Genomic DNA, 20374 nt, shown 5'->3' with positions numbered 1-20374 from the left:
AAAAGTTGCCTGACCTGCAGTCCTTCCAGCGTTTTGTGTGTGTGCTGCTTTAGATTTGCAGCATCTGCAGAATTTTTCGTGTTTGTGATATAACAATATAGTTAGTTGTGCTTAAAGTGGGTAACTCAGCTGGCCCAAACAGGTGGCACCTCTGGTTGGTGATTGGAGAAACCAACCTAAAACTTGGCTACGCTCTTTCAAACATTTACGGTGTTGAGGTTTGCAACATTGAAAATGTTATGATTTTCAGAAAGTGTCTGGAGGCAAAAATGTTACGGATGTGCAAAAGATGTTGATAACATAGTACAAATAACAAAAAAACTAAATATCGAGAACATGAGATGAAAAGTCTTTGAAAGTGAGCCCATAGGGTATGGGAAACCTCAGTGTTGGGTGAGTGAAGTTATCCCACTGGTTGAAAAGCCTGCTGGCTGAGGGGTAATGATTGTTCCTGAACCTGGTGGTATGAGTCTTAAGGCTCCTGTACCACAATTCCTGATGGCAGCAGCAAAATGCGACATGGCTTGGGTGGTGGTGGTGGTGGGGGTACGATGATGGAGATGCTGCTTTCCTGCAACAGTACTAACAATGTACAGCATAATGGAATTATTGAATTAAAGAGCTTGTAGTATCATGAATGGGAAAACTGACTTGATAGAAAACTGATTATTGCAAAAGATTCATTTCTCTTTTACCAATACACTTGGCGGCCTTAAATATCTATATTGTATTTCTTCACCGCCTGCCCTGTTCAAAGGAAGAACTAGTACGCTGGATTTCCCCAGGAGTCACTAATGGAACCATTGCTTAAAAATATTAATTATTTAGATAGATAACTTGACTTTGTAAGAAGCCAAATGGAGAGGCTAGTAATAAATTTTGAGGAGATATGGATAGTAAAGTCAAACTGTAGATGGGAGGCAGATGAAATTTAATGGTTAAAAATGTGAAATGTTTACATCTTGGTAGGAAGTGTGATAAGGAGCAAAATAAATTAGAAGACATTATTCTAGAAGAGGTACAAGATGAGAGAAATCTGGACCCAGAATATTGAAAATGCAGAGCAGGTATAGTAAAAAGTTTATTTTTCCAAAACAAAGCACACAAGGACATAGGATTTATAAATGACAGTATAGATTTCAGGAGCAAGGAAGTCATGACAAATCTTTATAAAACATTGATTTGACCACAATTGGAGTATTATGTTTAATTCCAACTGCCACACAATATGGAACATCTAAAGGTTTTGGAGAAGGAGCAGAACAGATTTACTAAAATTACTTCAAGAATGCGGAGTTTTAGATATCTGGGTAGGCTGGGGAAAGTGGGGCAATTTTCCTAAACAGAGTAGGTGGCAGGGTATCTGTTAAAGGTAGTTAAGGCATTGAAGGTCATTGACAAAAGAGAGTGAAAATATTTCCATCAGCAAAGGGCTTTACAATTATTGCATTTTGAATGAATGTGATTAACTAAAATACTGAAAAGGGACATGAAGAAGAAATGTTTTGCAAAACACGTTAAGATCTGCAATGCGCTGCTAGGATGAGTTGTTAAGGCAGATTAAATTCTAGTGTTTTGCAGGGAGGGAGCAGTGGACTGGGACTGCCTGCATTTAAATGTTGTTCTGAGCTAAGGGCCACTACTGCTTCAGTTGTAATTCTATGGCAATGAATATCACAGAAAATCTATGACCCAGAAGGCCTTTTGGCCCATCTTGTCCAAGCAAATTGAAAAACAAACTAGCAGCAAATTTAAACAACATTTTTGAATCTTAACTTTCCGAATGAAAGCTTATTCAGAACAGATTCCAAGAACTTGCTGACCTTTGAAGTTAAACTAATAGGGCTACTTAGTTTGTCCTTTTCCCCTTATTTAAGCAACAGTGCAACATTACCAGTTCTCCAGTCCTCCTTCAGCCTGGTCTTGCAGTAGGTGTCTAACTTACCTGCTCATCAAAAGTCACTCTCGTGGGAGGTGGGAATTGGTCCATGTAAATTTCATTGTAGCCCCTCCCGCTAGCTGTCATTTGATTGATGACATCACCGTGCCGGTAGAGTTTAAATCTAGCACATGGAAACCGGTTGTTCTTTTTTCGCTCTCTGGGTTGCTGTAGACCAGGTAGTTGAAGGTGGGATGGAAGTGGTAAGCAGTAGTGGTGTGCTGTAGTAAAGGGGGCTCGGGCACATACTTTTACTTAGTATTTGCCACCATGATGCCCTGGTTATGGTTTCTACTGCTATACTGTGAGGTAGTGTATATTAGCAGTTATCTGTAAGAGCAGTGTGCCAAGCTGGGAAATACTGCCAAGCAGTGTTTTGGCTTCGGCTAAGATAAGGACACGTTGTCCAACTTAGGAATGTGAGAAAAGCCAATCAGGATTGTGGGGAAGAGTTTTCTGAAGGGCAGCAGTCTGGTTCTGGGGCTTTTGACGGGAGCGGTGAGTGGGACTTTGAGGCAGGATGACCAGAATGCCGTTGGAAGTATAGTCCCCCCATTGCTTTGTGCCGATGAATGGCTCCAAGGCGGAAGGGCCAGTACTCCTGAGAGAGCCAGTTTCTTCGAGTTGAACTTTGAGGGAAGTTCGGAATGTGGCGTGTGCTTTCATGCAGACTGTGGGTCCAGTGTGTGGGTAAAAGATGACTGTAGTTTGAGCGCCAGTAGCTTGTGCACATTACACTGGTTTAACTGTAATGCACCCTTTTCTTTTTCCTATTAACTGTTAAAGTTGAAATTTGTAAATATACTTTCTTTATAATTTTATGCAGTGTACGATCTGTTATTTCTGGCCCACTGACAGTTCTGTACGGGCAGCATTTATATAGCATTTGCTCAAATCCAGGTTTCTTTAATTGGAGCAGGATGTTCCTGTCTGGTTGAACCCCACATCATACCAACCCTAGACATACATTGTTTATGAAAGGTGGCCCTCTCACCGCTCAGTCATGTGGCTGTTAGCTGAGCTTGCTAACGAGCCAAGCTTGCTAACGAGCCCGGTGAGAGGGTTACACAGCTGTGTGTATGTTAGTGTCGGTTTTGGCCTGCCGCTTCAGGTGCTCAGTTTAGATTAGTATTTGTAACTTGAGTGTGGCATGAAGAGTTTACTGAATGTTTAGTATGTCTTGTCCTGTAAATAAATAGTTAACCTACTTGCCGGTAGTGAGTCTCCTCTGACCTCACCCACTGAATCCTCAAACCTGATTGTACTCAATGACTGAGTACTTAAAAGTGGTCTGAAGCTGTCAGGTTATGGGGGGGAAATTCTCGCAGCTCTGATCATTTTAACTCACCGCTCTTCTTGCCTTTGCGACGCCTGTATGAACTTGCAGCCTGTTACAATTTTTAACTCTCTCTTGTTGTGATGTATTGCAGCATTGACCCTGTTTCAGAAGCAGAATTGGGTCATATTATGGGGGGGGGGGGGGGTGAGACTAGGCAGTCGTGATGTTGTCGTAGATTCATGGTCTGAAGTTCATCTTGATAGCTAGGGTGAAGTGATGGCAGAAGAGTGGAGTTTGAGATGGGCTTGAGAATTTCCTGCTCACCCAGGAAATTAAATGCTCTGGCTGAATAATCTGAAGTGTCAGGAGAGGTGCTGTTGCGCTGGAGTTTGGATCAATCCCACCTCCTTTATTCCATGGTCTACTGTCCTGTCCTATCACGATCCTTCTTTAGCACTGTTCACCTATCACCTTGTTCCCTTTTCCCCCGTCCCTCCCCTTTTATTTTGGCTCCTGTCCCCTTCCTTTCTAGTCCTGATGAAGGGTCTCAGCACCCCGCCCCCCCCCCCCCCCCGCATTGGGGCTGTGTGACCCACTCCTTCAGTGTCTGCAGTTGTCTGGTGTCACTCCCAGGGTTAGGAGCGTTTTGTCTAGATATATGGTTGCTGAATCTTCAGAGTTATTGGGTCATTCTAGGCTTGAAAATGCATGTAAACTTGGTCCTAATCTAATCTTTGTGCTGTTCTGTTCCTATGTTTATCTACAGCAGGTATATTAACTTTAAAGTGAATTACAGGTGCTTTTATTTGAAAACTTATCTGGGCAATTCAGGTGACCTCATTTCTTTGCTATGCCTTTGATCTTGTGCCAGTGTAGTACTGAAGTTTACAATAGGGCAGCGAGGGAATTGAACAGTTTTATTTGCTGAAGTTGAATTTCTTTATGGTGGTCATAAAGGTATGAAGACTCTTAGTGGTTGGCTCTCTGGCCTACAAGTACTAAATAGCATTTTTTTCAAGATGCCGCTTTACCTAGGGAAACGAGATTAAAAACTGCAGATCCACAGCTTTCCACTGCAGCCAAGGAGGCCATAATGAATGAAACAGAGGCAGGTACTTGTAACTACTGTAGTGAACAGCATAACTATAATTGCAGACTTTCCATAATTCGACTGAGATTTTAAAAACATAGGGCCATTGTCTTGAAACTAAAACTTCTGTATTATAATGATGTCAGTGTTTCTTCCTTCATAGGCCATTGTCAAAAGAGAGAGAAATTCTGCATGCTGCTTGTCTTTTTATGCGAACACTATGGGGAATGTGAACGTGCACATGAAATCAATGTTTAGCTGAATTTTTTTTTGCATCTCTGCTGGTGTCTGAATCCTCCAGTTATAAATTCATGCCGTGCCTTCGCATTACTACAAGTGTTTATCTTCTTGCTTTTACAATGGATATGAATGGTAATTTGAGATTTCTTAAAGAGGACCAATTTGCATTTGTGTGGTGTCCTTCGTGACCTCCCCATATTGTAAGAGCTACACGACAGTCAATCCAATCCAGAATGCAGGGTTTTGGTTCACAATGTTGACAAATTCTGCTGAGATCACCAAGTTCCTCCAGTAAATTGTTTGTTGTTCCAGATTCCAGCATCTGCAGTCTCTTGTGTCAACAATTGGGTATGTTTGAGATTTACTCATCGTCTTGTGGGAACTACAAAAATTCCATATGATAATGAGTCAGATAATTTAAGGTTAGGCACTAGGTGAGTGATAAATACATTCCAGTCTTGCTTTTCACACTTGTGCTATGCAAAGTTATGTATCCATTGAAGGTTGAGTTGTCTGTTTAATGTTCGTTCGTTATGTGCCGCGTCGTATCACGTGAGCAATTATGGTCTTTCCATGACCGTGATTGTTCTTGGCAAAGTTTTCTACAGAAGTGGTTTGCCATTGCCTTCTTCTGGGCAGTGTTTTCCAAGACAGGTGACCCCAGCCATTATCAATACTCTTCAAAGATTGTCTGCCTGGTGTCAGTGGTGGCATAACCGGGACTTGTGATTATGTTCCAGCTCCCCATGTGGCCGTCCACCACTTGCTTTCATGGCTTCATTTGACCCTCATTTGGGGTGGGGACAGTGAGGGTTTAAGCAGGTACTACACCTTGCCCAAGGGTGAGTTGTAGGCTAGTGGAGGGAAGGAGCGCCATACATCTCCTTTGGTAGAGACATATCTCCACCCCGCCACTCTCTAATGTAATTATCCAAACGATGGTGTTCCATTCAGAAGACCTCGCCCCCACCTCTTTCTTCCCCCCCCCGTTGTTTTCTTAAAATCCAACTATTCCATGAATCTTTCCATTGATGAAGGAATGGTGTCATTTTACTCAGTGAATGGTGGAGTCCCTGGAGTTGGAACTTGAAACCTTAATCTTCCTCACAGAAAGAATGCCACCAACTGAGCCATTGAATGAATTATTTTAAAACAGTACGCATTTGAGAAAGGAATAGCGTTACCTGGAAACATAGAGAAGGGAGTTTTGGTAATTTAGCTCTGCAGATTTTAGTGATGAAGAAGCTTAAGAGAAAATTGGAATGGGGGTGTGTCTGTGAATTTGAGTTCTTAATCAGAAATTCATCATCCGGGTGAGGTTTTGAATGAAAGGCAATTGAGAAATGATGCCCCCAAGCTACTTGTGCATCCGTTGAGAATGTTTTTGTATTTGAGGGGTGTAGGAAATTAATATTTACGTCATTTTTGTGTTCTTTACTTTGGCATCCGTGCACCTTGGGAAGTGTGATAGCCATAATTGCACAATAAATGCGTAATTATCTCTGTGTGAAAATTCTGTGGATAGAAGCTGCCTTCTTACAGATAGGTAAATAGGAGATTTAGTACAAGTATTTATACACTGGAATCCTGTTTCCATTGGAGCTCAATATTGCTTAGAAGCTCAAGCCAAAACAGTGGCAAGTACTGAGGACAGCCTTGAAACAGGACCATTTTCTCAGTGTAGTGCCTGATGTGTCGTCTAAGAACTTGCTTGAGAGAATGGAAGAAAATTTTAATAAATTACTAAAATATACGTGTGCATTTTCAAGCCTATCATCTTGCTCCATTTTTGCTTTAGGTTGTAGTTTGTCCCATCTCACATAGAAATACACAGCAAGAATTTTTGGTTCTTCTCAATTTGGACCAGTCTAATTGCATCTCTCTGCTTTTTTAAAAAAAAAGTTGTGCCAGGCAGCATCTGTGGAATAGTTAATGTTTCAAGTCAAACTTTCATCAGATCTGCTACCTGACCTGCATATTTCCAGTATTTCCTACTTTATATCTGATATCGAGCACCTACAGTTTTGTGTATTTAATCTCTCCAAGTTGCCTATTTGCCTATTAGCACTTGAACTGAGAAATTAATAAGCATTTTATTCTCCTGACGAAGGGTCTCGGCCCGAAACGTCAACAGTGCTTCTCCCTGTAGAGGCTGCCCGGCCTGCTGCGTTCCACCAGTATTTTGTATGTGTTGCAAGCATTTTATTTCTTATTGTTTTAATGCTTCTCGGGGAAACAACTGATAATCTGGTAGAATGTGTATCTGTTAATATTCTACCTTTTTAGGTGTTGTTGAGCTTCCATTAAAAGTTGATGGGTGTGTGAAATTTTTATTTGCCTTCACCTGAATAATGAAAATGGGATAATTGTGTGTTTTGAACATGAAGTATTATATAGATGGAAAAATTTCTGATAAAAAATATTCAACTAATGTTTAGTGTGGTATTATAATAAATAACATCATATTTTCCATATTTTCTTATGACTTTGGACGCTGTTTGGTCCATTGAGTCAATGCCAGCTCTTGTAGCATACCCATCTGCCATTTGTTTCCCACCCAATATATTTTCTTGGATACCAATTAATTTCAATTTATTTTTTTATCCCTTGTCTCTTTTGCAGACAACTGTCGGTATGCTCGTAAGCAGTTACACCAATTTATCTTAAAAGACTTTTGTTTTTCCACTGTGTAATTGTACACCAGAAAATATTACAACATCGCCAAATTGTGTGCAGTTCAGGACACTAAGCTACAAGTTGGAAAGTGTGCAGAAGAGATTCACAGGACGAGCCCTCAAAATGTGACTGAACGAAGTCACCAGGAGACACTGAAGCTGGTGATATAGATGTCTTTATTCAGCACACAAGCAGGTATCATACTAGAAACGTTCTTAGAAGAGGCTTTCTGATCTAATATTACACGAGATTTTTATACGCTAAAGATCAAAGGTAACAGCAGGACAATTCTATAGTTACATGTATCCACAACACATCCTTTGAATTACATATAACTTTCAAACGCCTCCATCTTCACACCAGACACCCAAAATGAATGTTATTTCCCACTGATTTTGGGCTGCATTCATGCATATGCAGACATCTCATGTCAAATGGAGTGTTTCTTTGTTTGCAAATTGACCCCAGTCTGCAGCTCCGAGAACATGATTGTTTTGGGCTGCATTTTAAACTCTATCTATGATCCATTTTCAGGTTTGAAGACTGGTTGCTGTTGAAATTAATATTAGCTATATTCCATAACTCCAGAATGCACCCTAACAACTGGGATTAGAAAGCTTGAGTTCTAAAGAAAGACCAAATAGCTGGGACTTCTTTGCCTGGAGCATAGGAGGCCGAGAGGTAACATTGCAGGGATGTATGAATTTGACAGGGTGAACAGTCAGCCTTTTTTTCCAGGGGAGGGGAGTCTGAAACAAGAGGCCATAGTTTTAAGATGACAGGAGAAAGATTTAAAAGGGACCTGAGGGGCAACTTTTTCCACACTAGGGTGGTGGGTAAGTGGAACGATTTGCCCAAGTAAGGGGTAGATCCAGATACAATTGTTTAAAAGTCATTTAGACTTGACATGATAGGAAAGGTTTACAGGCCAGACTTAGACATTGGGGCTTGCTTGGTGTTGTACGAACTCCTCTATAATTCATCAGCCCTGTTAGGTATATCATCATGGTTATAGGTCATTAGTACTAAGTGATTCATATACAAGAAAAACAAAACGATTAAACTTAACAATGAATTGAATATTACTCATTGAATCCACTGAAGATGTCCTTTGTATTTCAATAAACCAATGTGGTTCAAACACCTGTAAATTAATCGGTTAGGGAAATTTTGTAAAAAGTATGTCAAGGTAGCATTTGGAAAAAAAAATGCCAAGTTAACCTTACATGTGAGGTCTTCTAATTAGATTATTTTAATTAGATGAAAGGATTAGTAAATTTTTAACCTTCCTTTGTGACATAATTTTTATTTCGAGTTGCCTTTCAATTTATGTCTGGAATTATCTGTGACACAGTGTAATTGGATTTGAAGATGGTTTAGCACTTCTTAATGCCATTACAAGCTATAGTAAAATATAAGATCAACAGAGCATATAAGATTCTACCCTAATAGGTGGAACCACAGACCACAAAGTGTAATCACTGCATACACATAAATGAGCAAGATGTTGTTAGTTTAGCTTCTGTGGAAAAAAAGTGAGTCACTATTTTACATTGTACCTCTTATTTGAATTGTGAACTGACAGAGGGGCCTTTCGTGTGCCAGCTTGTTGTGGACGTAATTACATTCTTGCCCAAGTTCCAAGAATATCAACACTTAAAGGAATAGAGTTTTGTGTATCAGGGAGGATCTTTCTCCGTTGCACTGCAGCAGACCATTCACTATTCAGAGAGTTGGAGCTCATTTTGAGGTATGGTTTCTGGAACGCTGGTACAGTCAGCCCTCTGTATCCGCGGGTTCCGCGTGCGCGGATTCAACCAACCGTGGATCGGGAAAACCCGGAAGTTCTCTCTCCAGCACTCGTCGTTTGAGCATTGTTCGCCTCGCGTCTTGTTCTTTCGCTACTTGTGTTGTGAGCGAGAGGAAGAAGTTTAAGGCTACTAAGGGATGTCTGGCTAGCTGTGTAAAGCGCTACAGCCTCAAGAACTTAAAGATCACGGGAAAATCGGGATCAGCTGATACCGAGGCAGCATCAGCGTTCCCAGAAGAGCTGCGATGGTTGTGTCTGTACTGAACATGTACAGACTTCTTTTCTTGTCATTATTCCCCGAACAATACAGTATCACAACTATTTACATGGCATTTACATTGTATTAGGTATTATAAGTAATCTAGAGATGATTTAAAGTATACGGGGGGATGTGCATAGGTTATATGCAAAACTACGCCATTTTATATAAGGGACTTAAACATCCGCGTTTTTTTGGTATCCGCGGGGGGTCCCAGAACCAATCCCCGCGGATAAGGAGGGCCGACTGTATCTTGTCAATGGACTTTCATCTGAGTCGGGCGTTGAGCACGAAGACCTGAATTGTCCCTTTGGTTCCTGTTAGGCATTCACAAATGTAATATTAGTTCCCCAGATAGCAATGGAAACAATAAATATGATTTACTTTTATTCTTCGGTAGAGAACCTGCAAAATCAATTGAAGCAAATCTTCCCTCCACCCCACGACCCTTTCTCCTCTAGGGAAATTAGAAATATTGACTAACTTAGACTAATGGCAGTTGCAGCCTACCTGGTTTGTCTGGCTCATTACAAGTACTGTTGCAATAGTTATTCTCAGAGGAAGTGGGGAGGGAATGTAATTTTTTGGGTATGATCACAGCTGCTTGTAAATTTGTCTGGAAACTTTATTGGGAATCATTGAAATTTGTCACTGAACGCAGTTTTCAAAATTCCTCTCAATTTCAAACAGGTATTTTAATTAAGTATGTAAGAAATGTAAATAATTCTGAGATTTTGTCAAATGTTTTTTACCTCTAATTCCATTATACTTTTTTTCTCTCCCTCCCTCTCTCTCTCTCTCTTGAAGACGAGGCTCACGTTGATGTACATACCTGGACAGCATTCACAGAACACACAAGCTTGAAATGAGAAATTCAGAAGAAGGAACAAGTGGGACAGTTCTACAGCGTTTGTTACAAGAGCAACTCCGTTATGGCAACCCTAGTGAGAATCGTAACCTGCTCGCCCTGCACCAGCAGGCCACGGTAAACGTTATTGCCTTTAACAACAATGGGTCAGTGATAGCTTCCAGTGATGGCATGACACAAGATGAGCGTCAAATGGTCCCACATTCTGCACGACAGGAACCCCAGGGCCAGGAGCTGCAGGTTGACAACAGTGCCATGGAGAAGCAGCTGCAGAGCCGAGCAGCGCAGAATACCGAGGAGCTCCCAACGTACGAAGAGGCGAAGGTCCAATCGCAGTTCTTCAGAGGACAGCAGCATACAGCAGCGGGAACTGCTTTCTTTGTTACGGGAATAAATAACCAGAAGATGAGAACTGAAGGCCGGTCCACAGTCCAAAGGATTGGAGGCGGGAAGGTTCACCAGGATGATGGGCTTAAAGACTTGAAGCAAGGTCATGTTCGCTCCCTGAGTGAACGCCTCATGCAACTCTCCTTAGCAACAAATGGCGTCAAAGAGCAATCTTCCGTTGCAGGTGGCGTGATTTCATCCCAACAGGCAAATGAGTTTTATACGAGTGCTGGCCATGTTTTGCCTCAGACATCTGTGAAAGGCACTGACCCTCGAGGACCACCGCCAGAATATCCATTCAAAAATACACCCGCTATAACTGTTACTTCCAAGGCTCAGGATTATGGAAATTGCTACAGTGACTTCCGATTGGGAATGATATCTGAGATATTAAAACCAGGTGTAAGTTCGTATATCAGGCCAGATGCTCCTGGTATGAGGTACCAGCCACCTCCAGATTATGGCTCTGTCAGGTAAATTCAACACCTTATTTCCTGTAATCTGTAAGTAGCACAAAGACAAAAAAAATCTGCAAATGCTGCAAAAACAAACAACACACACGAAATGCTGGAGGAACTCAGCAGGCTGGCAGTATCTGTGGAAGAGAGTAGACAGCTGACATTTCAGGCCGAGGGCCTTCTTCAGGACTGGGGAGAAAAGACGAGGTTAGAGCAAGAAGGTGTGGGGAGGGGAGGAAGAAGTACGAGGTGGTGGGTGGAAATAGGAGGGGTGAAGTAAGGTGCAGGGAAGCTATAAGTGGAAGAGATAAAGGGCTGGAGAAAGGGGAAATCTGATAGCAGCGGGTAGAAGACCGTGGAAGAAAGAAAAGGGGGGAGGAGCACCTGAAGGAGGTGATGAAGTGAGAGAGGGAAATGGGAATGGTGAAGGGGGGGGTGGGGTGTGAATTACCAGATGTTTGGGAATGTTCATGCCATTGGGTTGGAGGCTATCCAGATGGAATCTATGGTGTTGCTCCTCCAACCTGAGCGTGGCCTCATTGTGGCAGTAGAGGAGGCTGAGGACTGACATGTCAGAGTGGGAATGGGCAGTAGAGTTGAAGTGGGTTCCGTTTTTCTGGTGGACGGTGTGTAGGTGAACTGCTTTGCTGAGAATGTAGATTGGGAGACTGTTTTGCTGAGACCCACCGCCAAGCACGTCTCTCCCCCCCCCCCCCCCCCCCCAACTTTCCGATTTCTGCAGGGATATCGCTCCCTATGCGACTCACTTGTCCATTCATCCCTCCCCACTGATCTCCCTCCTGGTACTTATCCTTGCAAGTGCAACAAGTGTCATACCTGCCCTTACACCTCCTCCCTCGCTACCATTCAAGGCACTGAACAGTCCTTCCAGGTGAGGTGACAGTTCACCTGTGAGTCTGTTGGGTCACTTACTGTGGCCTCCTGTAGATCGGTGATACACGATGTTAGATTGCAATCTGCCGAGCAGCTATGCTTCGTTCACCAGAAAAAGTGGGATCTCCAATTCTATTTCCAATTCCCACTCTGACATGTCAGTCCATGGCCTCATCTACTGCTGCAATGAGGCCACACTCAGGTTGGAGGAGCAACACCTTGTATTCTGTCTGGGTAGCCTCCAACCTGATGGCGTGAACATCAATTTCTTGAACTTCTGGTAATTGTTCTCCTCCCCCCCCCCCCCCCCCCCCATTTCCATTCCAGTTCCCTCTCTCACCTCATCTCCTTACCTGCCCGTCACCTCTCTTTGGTGCTCCACCACCTTCTACAGCCTTTTATTTCTTTCACCAATCAACTTCCCAGTTCTTCACTTCACCCTCTTACGATTTCACCTATCACCTACCACCTTCTACTCCTTCCTCCCCTCCCCTCCCCTTCTTGCTCTAACTTCTCATCTTTTTTTCCAGCCCTGATGAAAGGTCTTGACCTGAAATGTTGACGGTTTAATCTTTTCCATAGATGCTGCTTGGCCTGCTGACTTCCTTCAGCATTTTGTACATGCTTCCTATAATGTGTTGTTTCTGACGTGTGAAGTCTCAGTCATGGTTTTGTGTAGAATTAGAAAGCAAGTGAAATTCCAAAGAGGCCAGTCAGCCGTTTTCTGGCATTTAAACTTCGCAATCAATTTTATTATTTCCTTTCATGTTTCTATGTCTTCCCACGTTGTTTAAATACCATTCACATGTAATGCTCTGAGGTGTGTTCTGAGTTACCTATTGCATTCAATAGTGTCTCTCTCATCATGTAACCTTTGGCTTGGAGATAAGGAATAGCTCGACTGCACAGAATGAGGAACTAGTGTTTCGGCCTCAGAGCTGGTGAGAGGACACCTTTATTGATCACATTTATTGATCAGAACATAGAACAGTGCAGCACAGTAAGATTCAAGAATTTATTTTCATTCTTCAGAGCTCAAGTGTAAAGGAGAACAAAATGATTGTTACTCCAGATCTGATGCAGCTTTAAAAAAAAACACAACGAACATAAAGAACACAATAAATATAAATATAAAAGCAATCCTATAAAATAACATACAAGTAACTGTTATACACATAGACTGATTATAGTAAAACTACAGCCTTTGCTGTAAATCTCTGTTGTGTTACTAGTATTCTAACAGGTCAAAGCTTAACTTTGCATTTTGTGAGGATTTAAAAAAAAATATTAACTGTTGTATGTTTATGAAGGAGTGCAATCAGCTTGTGCTAGAAACCTGGCAGTTTTGTTTTGGCTCTGTTTGTGTTCTTCAAGAATAAACCTACTCAGCTGTTTGGTTGGGTGAGTGGGCAAATCCATTACACTGGTGCTCTGCTGGTATGCCCATGACCAGAGAGAACACAAATTGAAACTCTTCCCAAAGCTTCACCTGTACTTTGCTTCCTTAATTTTCTAATATTTGGGGGATGTGCATCAGTTCTGAACAGGTTTAGGTGGTGGGTGTCAAATCCAGCACTAATGGGCCATGAAAAGATGGTGGTGAGCAATGACTTCATCTGCTTTACCTGTCTTGTGAAGGTGTTTCCACAACGGCATTCCAAGGGCATTCCAAGGTTTAGACCTGGGTAATATGATACAATTCCAAGTCAGAATTTTGTACACTTAGGTGGTGAGCATGATGACATATTGTTCAACATTAACGCGTTTGTTGAAACATTCAGAAAATGGAAACTTTTTTTTTGAAAAGATATAGAAACAATGAAGAGTTTTCACTAGAATAAACAAAGGCTATTTGACTTAATCCAAACCAATTAGACCACAGGAATCTTTGGGATTCCAGTTTGACATTGCTCTGGGTAACTTTAAATATGCACGTATTTTAGAATTCAGTGCAGTTTGTTTTTTTGGAAAGTCTCAAAGGAAAATAGATCTTGTAATATTAGAAAAAATGGGGTCAAAAAGGCACTTAAGAATATAACATGCTGACAATTTATTGGATTTAATAAACAAATTGTTCCATAAGACATGGGAGCAGAATTTGGCCATTCAGCCTATCAGGTCAGCCAATCTTCTTTCCATGCTAGTATCTTTCCAATACGATGGGCTCTCATCTTGTTTATTACTTTCTTGTGCAGCACCTTGTCAAAGGCCTTCTGAAAATCCAAGTAAACAATATCCATTGACTTTCCTTTATCCAGCCTGTTATTTAGAGGCATAGGGAAGTACAGCACAGAAACAGGCCCTTTGGCCCATCTAGTCCATACCAAAACGATATAAACTGCCTACTCCCAACGACCAGCACCTGGATCATAATTCTCCTTATCCCTAATGTCCATGTATACCTATCCAAACTTATCTTAATCGAAGAATTCCAATAGAATTTTTGGCAAATTTGCCCTTGAGGAAACCATGATGACTCCAGCCTATTCTATTGTGGCCTCCATGTACCTGAATAATGAACTCTTAATGTCTTTCCAACCACAGACGTCAGCCTGATTGGCCTACGATTTCCTGTCTTTTTCCTCCTCCCCCGCCCCCCCCCCCCCCCCCCCCCTTAGCGAGTGGAGTGATACTTGCAATATTTCAGTCCTCTGGGACCATAACAGGATCTAGTGATTCTCGAAAGATCATTCCTAATGCCTCCACAACCTCTTCAGTCACCTCTTTCGGAACCCTGTGGTGTAGTCCTGGTCCAGCTGACTTGGCTATCTTCAATCCTTTCAAATTCCCATGCATTTTCTCCTTAGTGATGGCGACTGCACTTGGTTCTGCCCCCCCCCCCCCCCCCCGTTTCTTTTGAGTTTGTGTCATGCTGCTGGTGTCTTCCACAGTGAAGAATGATGCAAAATGTTTAATTTCATTTGTCATTACTTTGTTTTCCATTACTACCTCCCCAGTGTCATCTTCCAGCCATCTGATGTCCATTCTTATCTCCTTCTCTCTCTCTCTAATTATTGGCTAGCTCACATCTTCATATTTCATTGTTTCTCTGCTTGCTTTTTATAATTGCCTCCGGTTGGTTTTTAAAAGCTTTCCATTTCTAGCTTTCATATTTTTACTATGCTGTATGCCCTCTCTTTTGCTTGTATGCTGTTTTTGACTTCCCTTATCAGCCATGGCTGCCACATCCTCCCTTTAGAACGCTGCTTCATCTTGGGGATGAACCACTCCTGCATCTTCAGAATTACTCCCAGAAACTCCAGTCATTCCTGCTGGTGTTCCCTTCCAATCAGATTTGGTCAGCTCCTCTGTCATGCTTCTGTAGTTAACTTTACTCAGCTGTAATAACGATAGATCCTATTTTATCAAATCCCTTTCAAACTGCAGGGTGAATTATATCGTATTATGATCACTAACTCTTAAGGGTTTCTTTACCTTAAGCTCCGTAGTCAAATCTAGTTCATTACACTACACCTAATCCAGAACTTTTCCTCTAAAAAGCCATCTCATAGCATTCTACAAATTCCTTCTTCTGGGATTTAACACCAACCTGATTTTTTTCCCCCATATACCTACGTTTTGAAATCCTCTGTGACCATCGCCATATTGCCTTTTTCACGTGCCTTTTCTATTTGAGGTTCAACTCCCATCAGGGTCTTTTTACCCTTCGTGGTTTCTTAACTCGACTCAAGGATTCTGCACCTTCTGATCCTTTGTTACTTCTTTCTAAGGATTTGATTTGCTTTCAAGAAAGCCACCCCACCTCTTCTGCCCACCTGCCTGTCCTTTCAATACTTTGTGAATCCTTGGACGCTAAGCTCCCAGCTGTGATCTTCTTTCAACCATGACTCAGCGATGCCCACAACATCATACCTGCCAATTTCTAACTGTGCTACAAGATCATCTATCTTATTCTGAACACTGTGTGCATTCAATTATAATAACATGTTTAGTCCTGTATTCACCACCCTTCCTTTCAATTTCGTTTCAATGGTCCTGAAGTTAAATTCTTATCCCTTTCTCAACTTTTTGTCTTGAAACTGTGAACCTTTAATCTTTATCCTGAAGACTTCTATAAGCTCTCCTGCACTCTCCTTCCCTATTCCTTTATCAATACTTTTCCAAACCGTTGAACGCAGGCTCCTACTATTTATTTGAAAGCCCTCTCTTCAGCCCTGTTTATGTGATTTACCAGTACCATATTTAAAGCAGAGGTTGATAGGTACTTGACTAGTAAGGGCATCAACTTTTATGGGGGAGAATGGGGTTGAGGGGGATAATAAATCAGCCCTGATGGAATGGTCTTATGATGTTATGGACCCTCGACCCAGCATGATTCAGGTGGCGCCAACCCCATTGGAACAGCTCCCTCTTTCCCCAGTACTGGTGCCTATTCCCTAGCCAGCTACTTATGGCCCTCTTGAACTTCCACTTGTTGGCCAGACTTGTGATCTGAATTAATTGTTTTTTTTCCTTCCTGTAGGGAAACATCTGGCCTTGACTTTTTGCTTTCTCTGGCTACACAGCTGGGATCAGGAACTTAGATTGCAATAACTTTTGTTGTTTGAAGTGCCTTCAATATCTTCTGTAGCTCCTAAGCTGCAATAAACCATGTTCAGATGCAAGAAAGCAGTAATTTTTATGCAAAGTACCATGAAAGAGCTGATCTGTGTAGGCTATAGCTGTCAGCAGAGTAAAACTGGGAAAATTCGTACTGATTTGTGTAGCCAAGAATATGTTGTGTTTGACTGCTATAAAACTGAAGCAGTATTGGAGTAGCATCCTGCCTGTGAAATGACTTGAAGATAAGTGAGCGTATGTAGGTATTACTGCTGAAATCAGAAGGTGAGGTGAAAGATCCTTTGTTGCAAATGATCATAGAACAAGAACAGACTCTTTGACCCACTACGTTGTGCCAAACCAAATGAATTAGTATTAAATGGCTATCTAAATTCTTCTGCCCATGTCCTTTCATTTTCCTCACATTTGTGTGCCTATCCAAACATCTCATAAAAATACCTTGTGTATCTGCCTCTGCCACCACCCTAGACAGCACAATTCAGGTACCCACTACCTTTTTTTTTAAAAAAAAGAAGCAGCCTTACCCCTCACATCTGCTTTGAAATTACCCCTTCTCACTTTAAGTGTATGCCCTCTGGTATTAATTAGATGTTTCTACCTTGTTGGGGGAGAGATACCATCTGTCCTCTCATCTATCCCTCTCATAATCTTATAAACCTCCATCAGATCTCCCCTCAGCCTCCGTCACTTCAGAGTGAACAACACTCATTTGTCCAGCCTCTCATTATGGCACAAGCCCTCTAATCCAAGCAACATCCTGGTAAGCCTCTCCAGGGACTCAACATCCTTCCGATAATGAAGGTGCCAGTAAGGCAGTAGGAATGCCGCTGTGCACAGAGTTAATGCTGATAGCTGGAAGGACTGGAGCAGAAGTTATATAATTAATCAGTTAGATACATGAATCTTTTAAACACCTCTAACCAAACTTGGAAAATTCACTTTCTGCTGTAGATGCTGAAGACCTGATTCACTTAAAGGATGTGGGCGTTAGAGGCAAGGTCACCATTAATTGCCCATTCCTAATTGCTCTTATTAGTCGTATCTCTCTAACCTTTGTCTAGAGATCTGTTCTTTGGTTATGCTTTTACAAGGCCATATCTTAGACTTCATTCAACATTAAAGAGTCGGCATAGATGCAAGTGTTGTTGCAGTGAACTTGTATAAACAGGAACAAGTGAGGTTGAAGTTTGAGTTTGAGTGGAGTACTATAATTATATTCCATCACAGGTATGTACATGGCCAATTGAAATCTTCAGTACACTTACTGTACATCAATGTATTTTTGGGAGATGAGCCATTTGGAGAAGAGTGGGAAATGAAATTGAGGTGTTGACCTGGCATAATCTTAAAAACGTCAGCTCCAGCTGCAGTGGAGCTGTTTACTCTGTTCTTTAATGCTTATGCTGCCTATATTCCTGCCTCATTCAGTCATTTATCTCTTGAGTTGTTATACACGAATCCTTGTTATGGATTACTCTGCAGTGTTTCATGTGACAATTGTATTAAATTTTGTTCTTTTGGGGAAATGTGGGAGCCGCTGTCTCTAAGGAGTTTTCCCTGTGACCATGTGGGTTTCCTCCAGGTGCTCTGGTTTCCTCCCACACTCCAAAAACATACTGGTTAGTAGGTTAATTGGTCACATGGGTGTAATTGGATGGTGCGGGCTTACTGCACTCTTTCTCGAAATAAAAGTTATAAAATAGTCCACAAGTTAAAATATCTTCAAAGGTTTAAAAATATATAATCAGTGCTGGTCCCTAAACCTGAACAATTGTTTTTAAGCCTCATCAATACCTATTTGCATCAGCCTATTCAGCAGGTGCATTTTTCCCTGCCTGACTCATCTGCCTAAACCAAATAATGTTCTCTTTATTATGTTGATTGGGAGGAAAAAAGTGTGATTCACAGTTGCTGGAGGGCTGGGATCATAATCGTTCAGTGGAAAGAACCATTGGTTGTTTGGCTGCAATACACCAATCAGCGGTGCATGTCAAACGATAACAAGAGTAGTCAAGTCTCATATACTCGTTTTACTTGTCTACAAGTATTTGGAGAATTCCATGACTGTGTCCACTATTTTCCAGTTTACTGACACACACTAACCAAATATGAACGGAAGCTGTTTGGTTTGGAGAGTTGTACTGGATTCGCAAACAGATGTGCTCTTTGACGAAGAGCTGAACTCCCTTGACAGTGCACTTCTGATCAGGATGAGAGCCGGCTTTCCCAAGCCTTTTGAATCGGTAGAAATATGATGCATTGCACAAGGTGGAAGCTCCCCATTTTATAGGTGGTTTCTTCATGATGTAAAAGGTTTGGGGATTAACTTTGTTTATCCGTATGCATTGAAACATACAGTGAAATGTGGTGTTTGCATCAAATCGACGGGGATCATGCTGAGCAGCTCACAGCTTACTAACCCTAACCGTACACTTTTGGAAATTGGGTGGCAGCCGGAGTACCTGGAGGAAACCTATTGAAGTTACAGGCAGAACGTACAAACTCCTTACAGATAACAGTGAGAATTGAACCCTGATCTTACAGTGAGCGATATATAGCATTGTGCTCACCACTGCGCTACCATCCAGCTCCTATGCTATCATATTAATGTTTGTATTTTTATCGAAAGTGCGCAGTAGGTCATTTGATTAAAACCTGTGGGACTGTGTGGTTTGCATACACACGGTGCTGGAGGAAGTCAGGAGGTCAGGCAGCATCTATGGAAATGAATAATCAGTAGACAATTTCAGCTCGAGACCCTTCATCAGGACTGGAAAGGAAGGGGGAGGAAGCCAGAATAAGGTGGTGGGGGAAGGGGAAGGAATACAAATGTTTAAAGTAAATTTGTTATCCAAGTACGTGTACTTCTCCATATCCAACTCTGAGGTTCATTTTCTTGTGGGCATACTCAATAAACGTAGAGAATAATAACCGTAATGGAATCAGTGGAAGACCACCCACATAGGGCCTTCAACTAGAGTGCAGAAGACAACAAACTGTGCAAATATAATAACAAATAACTAAGCAATAAGTGTCAAAAACATGAGATGAAGAGTCCTCGAAAGTGAGTCCATTGGCTAGAACATGATGGGTGAAGCCAGGCTGGGTAGTGGTGGGGGAATGAAGTGAGAAGCAGGGAAGTGATAGGTGGGAAAATTATAAGGTTGGAGAAGAAGGAATCTGATAGGAGAGGAATGGACCATGGGAGAAAGGGAAGGAGGAGGCGGCAGCGGGGGAAGTGGAGAGAGCTAAGGGGGAACCAGAAAGAGGGAATGGAGGAAGATAGAAGGGAGAGAGGGGAAATTATTGAAAGTTAGAGAAATCATTTTTTCCATGCTCTGTGGAATATGCTCCTCTAACCTGAAAGGGTTTTCATTGTGACAGTAGAGGAGGCCATGTCATTTGATAAAACCTGTGAGACCACTACGTGTACACCCTTTATATCTGATACTAATATTCGTATTTATTGTATTAACAGGCAAAGCCAAGAGGGACAGATACTTCAGCAACTGCAGTTACAGCAGCGAAGCTATCAGCACAGCCCTTCATCATCTCAGACCTCCATGGGATCTGTATCAGTAATGCAGCCCCCAGCCTCACCGATGTGTATCCAGCCTCAGCAAGGCCCCCCTGCAAACCATTTGCACCAGCAGTTTCAGGGTGACCCATTGGCTATTGTCTTGCGTGCTCAGCAGATGGTGGAGATCTTGTCAGAGGAAAATCGTGCTCTTCGCCAGGAGCTGGAGGGATACTACGACAAAGTGGCTAAATTGCAGAAGGTAAAAAGACCTACTGGGCAACTTTTATGCAGCATGTAGTATAAGCAACATATCAATGAAAAGATCATTCTTCGAGGAATTGATAGCTGGTAGGATGCAAAATTGGTTTTTTTT

The 20374-nt window shown here is 41.9% G+C and overlaps 1 protein-coding gene across 2 annotated transcripts in view; it reads left to right on the top strand.

Annotated features, from left to right (window-relative positions):
• The window catches only part of amot (angiomotin), a 73291-nt gene that overhangs the window by 21263 nt on the left and 31654 nt on the right, over nucleotides 1–20374 (top strand). For both annotated transcript variants that reach the window (XM_073057983.1, XM_073057982.1), the window contains exons 2-3: nucleotides 10101–11021; nucleotides 19960–20260. In XM_073057983.1, coding sequence (XP_072914084.1) covers nucleotides 10159–11021; nucleotides 19960–20260 — 1164 coding nt within the window. In that variant the 5' untranslated portion in view covers nucleotides 10101–10158. The remainder of the gene's footprint in view (nucleotides 1–10100; nucleotides 11022–19959; nucleotides 20261–20374) is intronic.

Source organism: Hemitrygon akajei, chromosome 10, assembly GCF_048418815.1.
Source record: "Hemitrygon akajei chromosome 10, sHemAka1.3, whole genome shotgun sequence".
In the NCBI taxonomy this organism is placed as follows: domain Eukaryota; kingdom Metazoa; phylum Chordata; class Chondrichthyes; order Myliobatiformes; family Dasyatidae; genus Hemitrygon; species Hemitrygon akajei.
The sequence above is the reverse complement of the archived record's forward strand: the minus strand, read 5'-3'. Positions and strand labels throughout refer to the sequence as shown.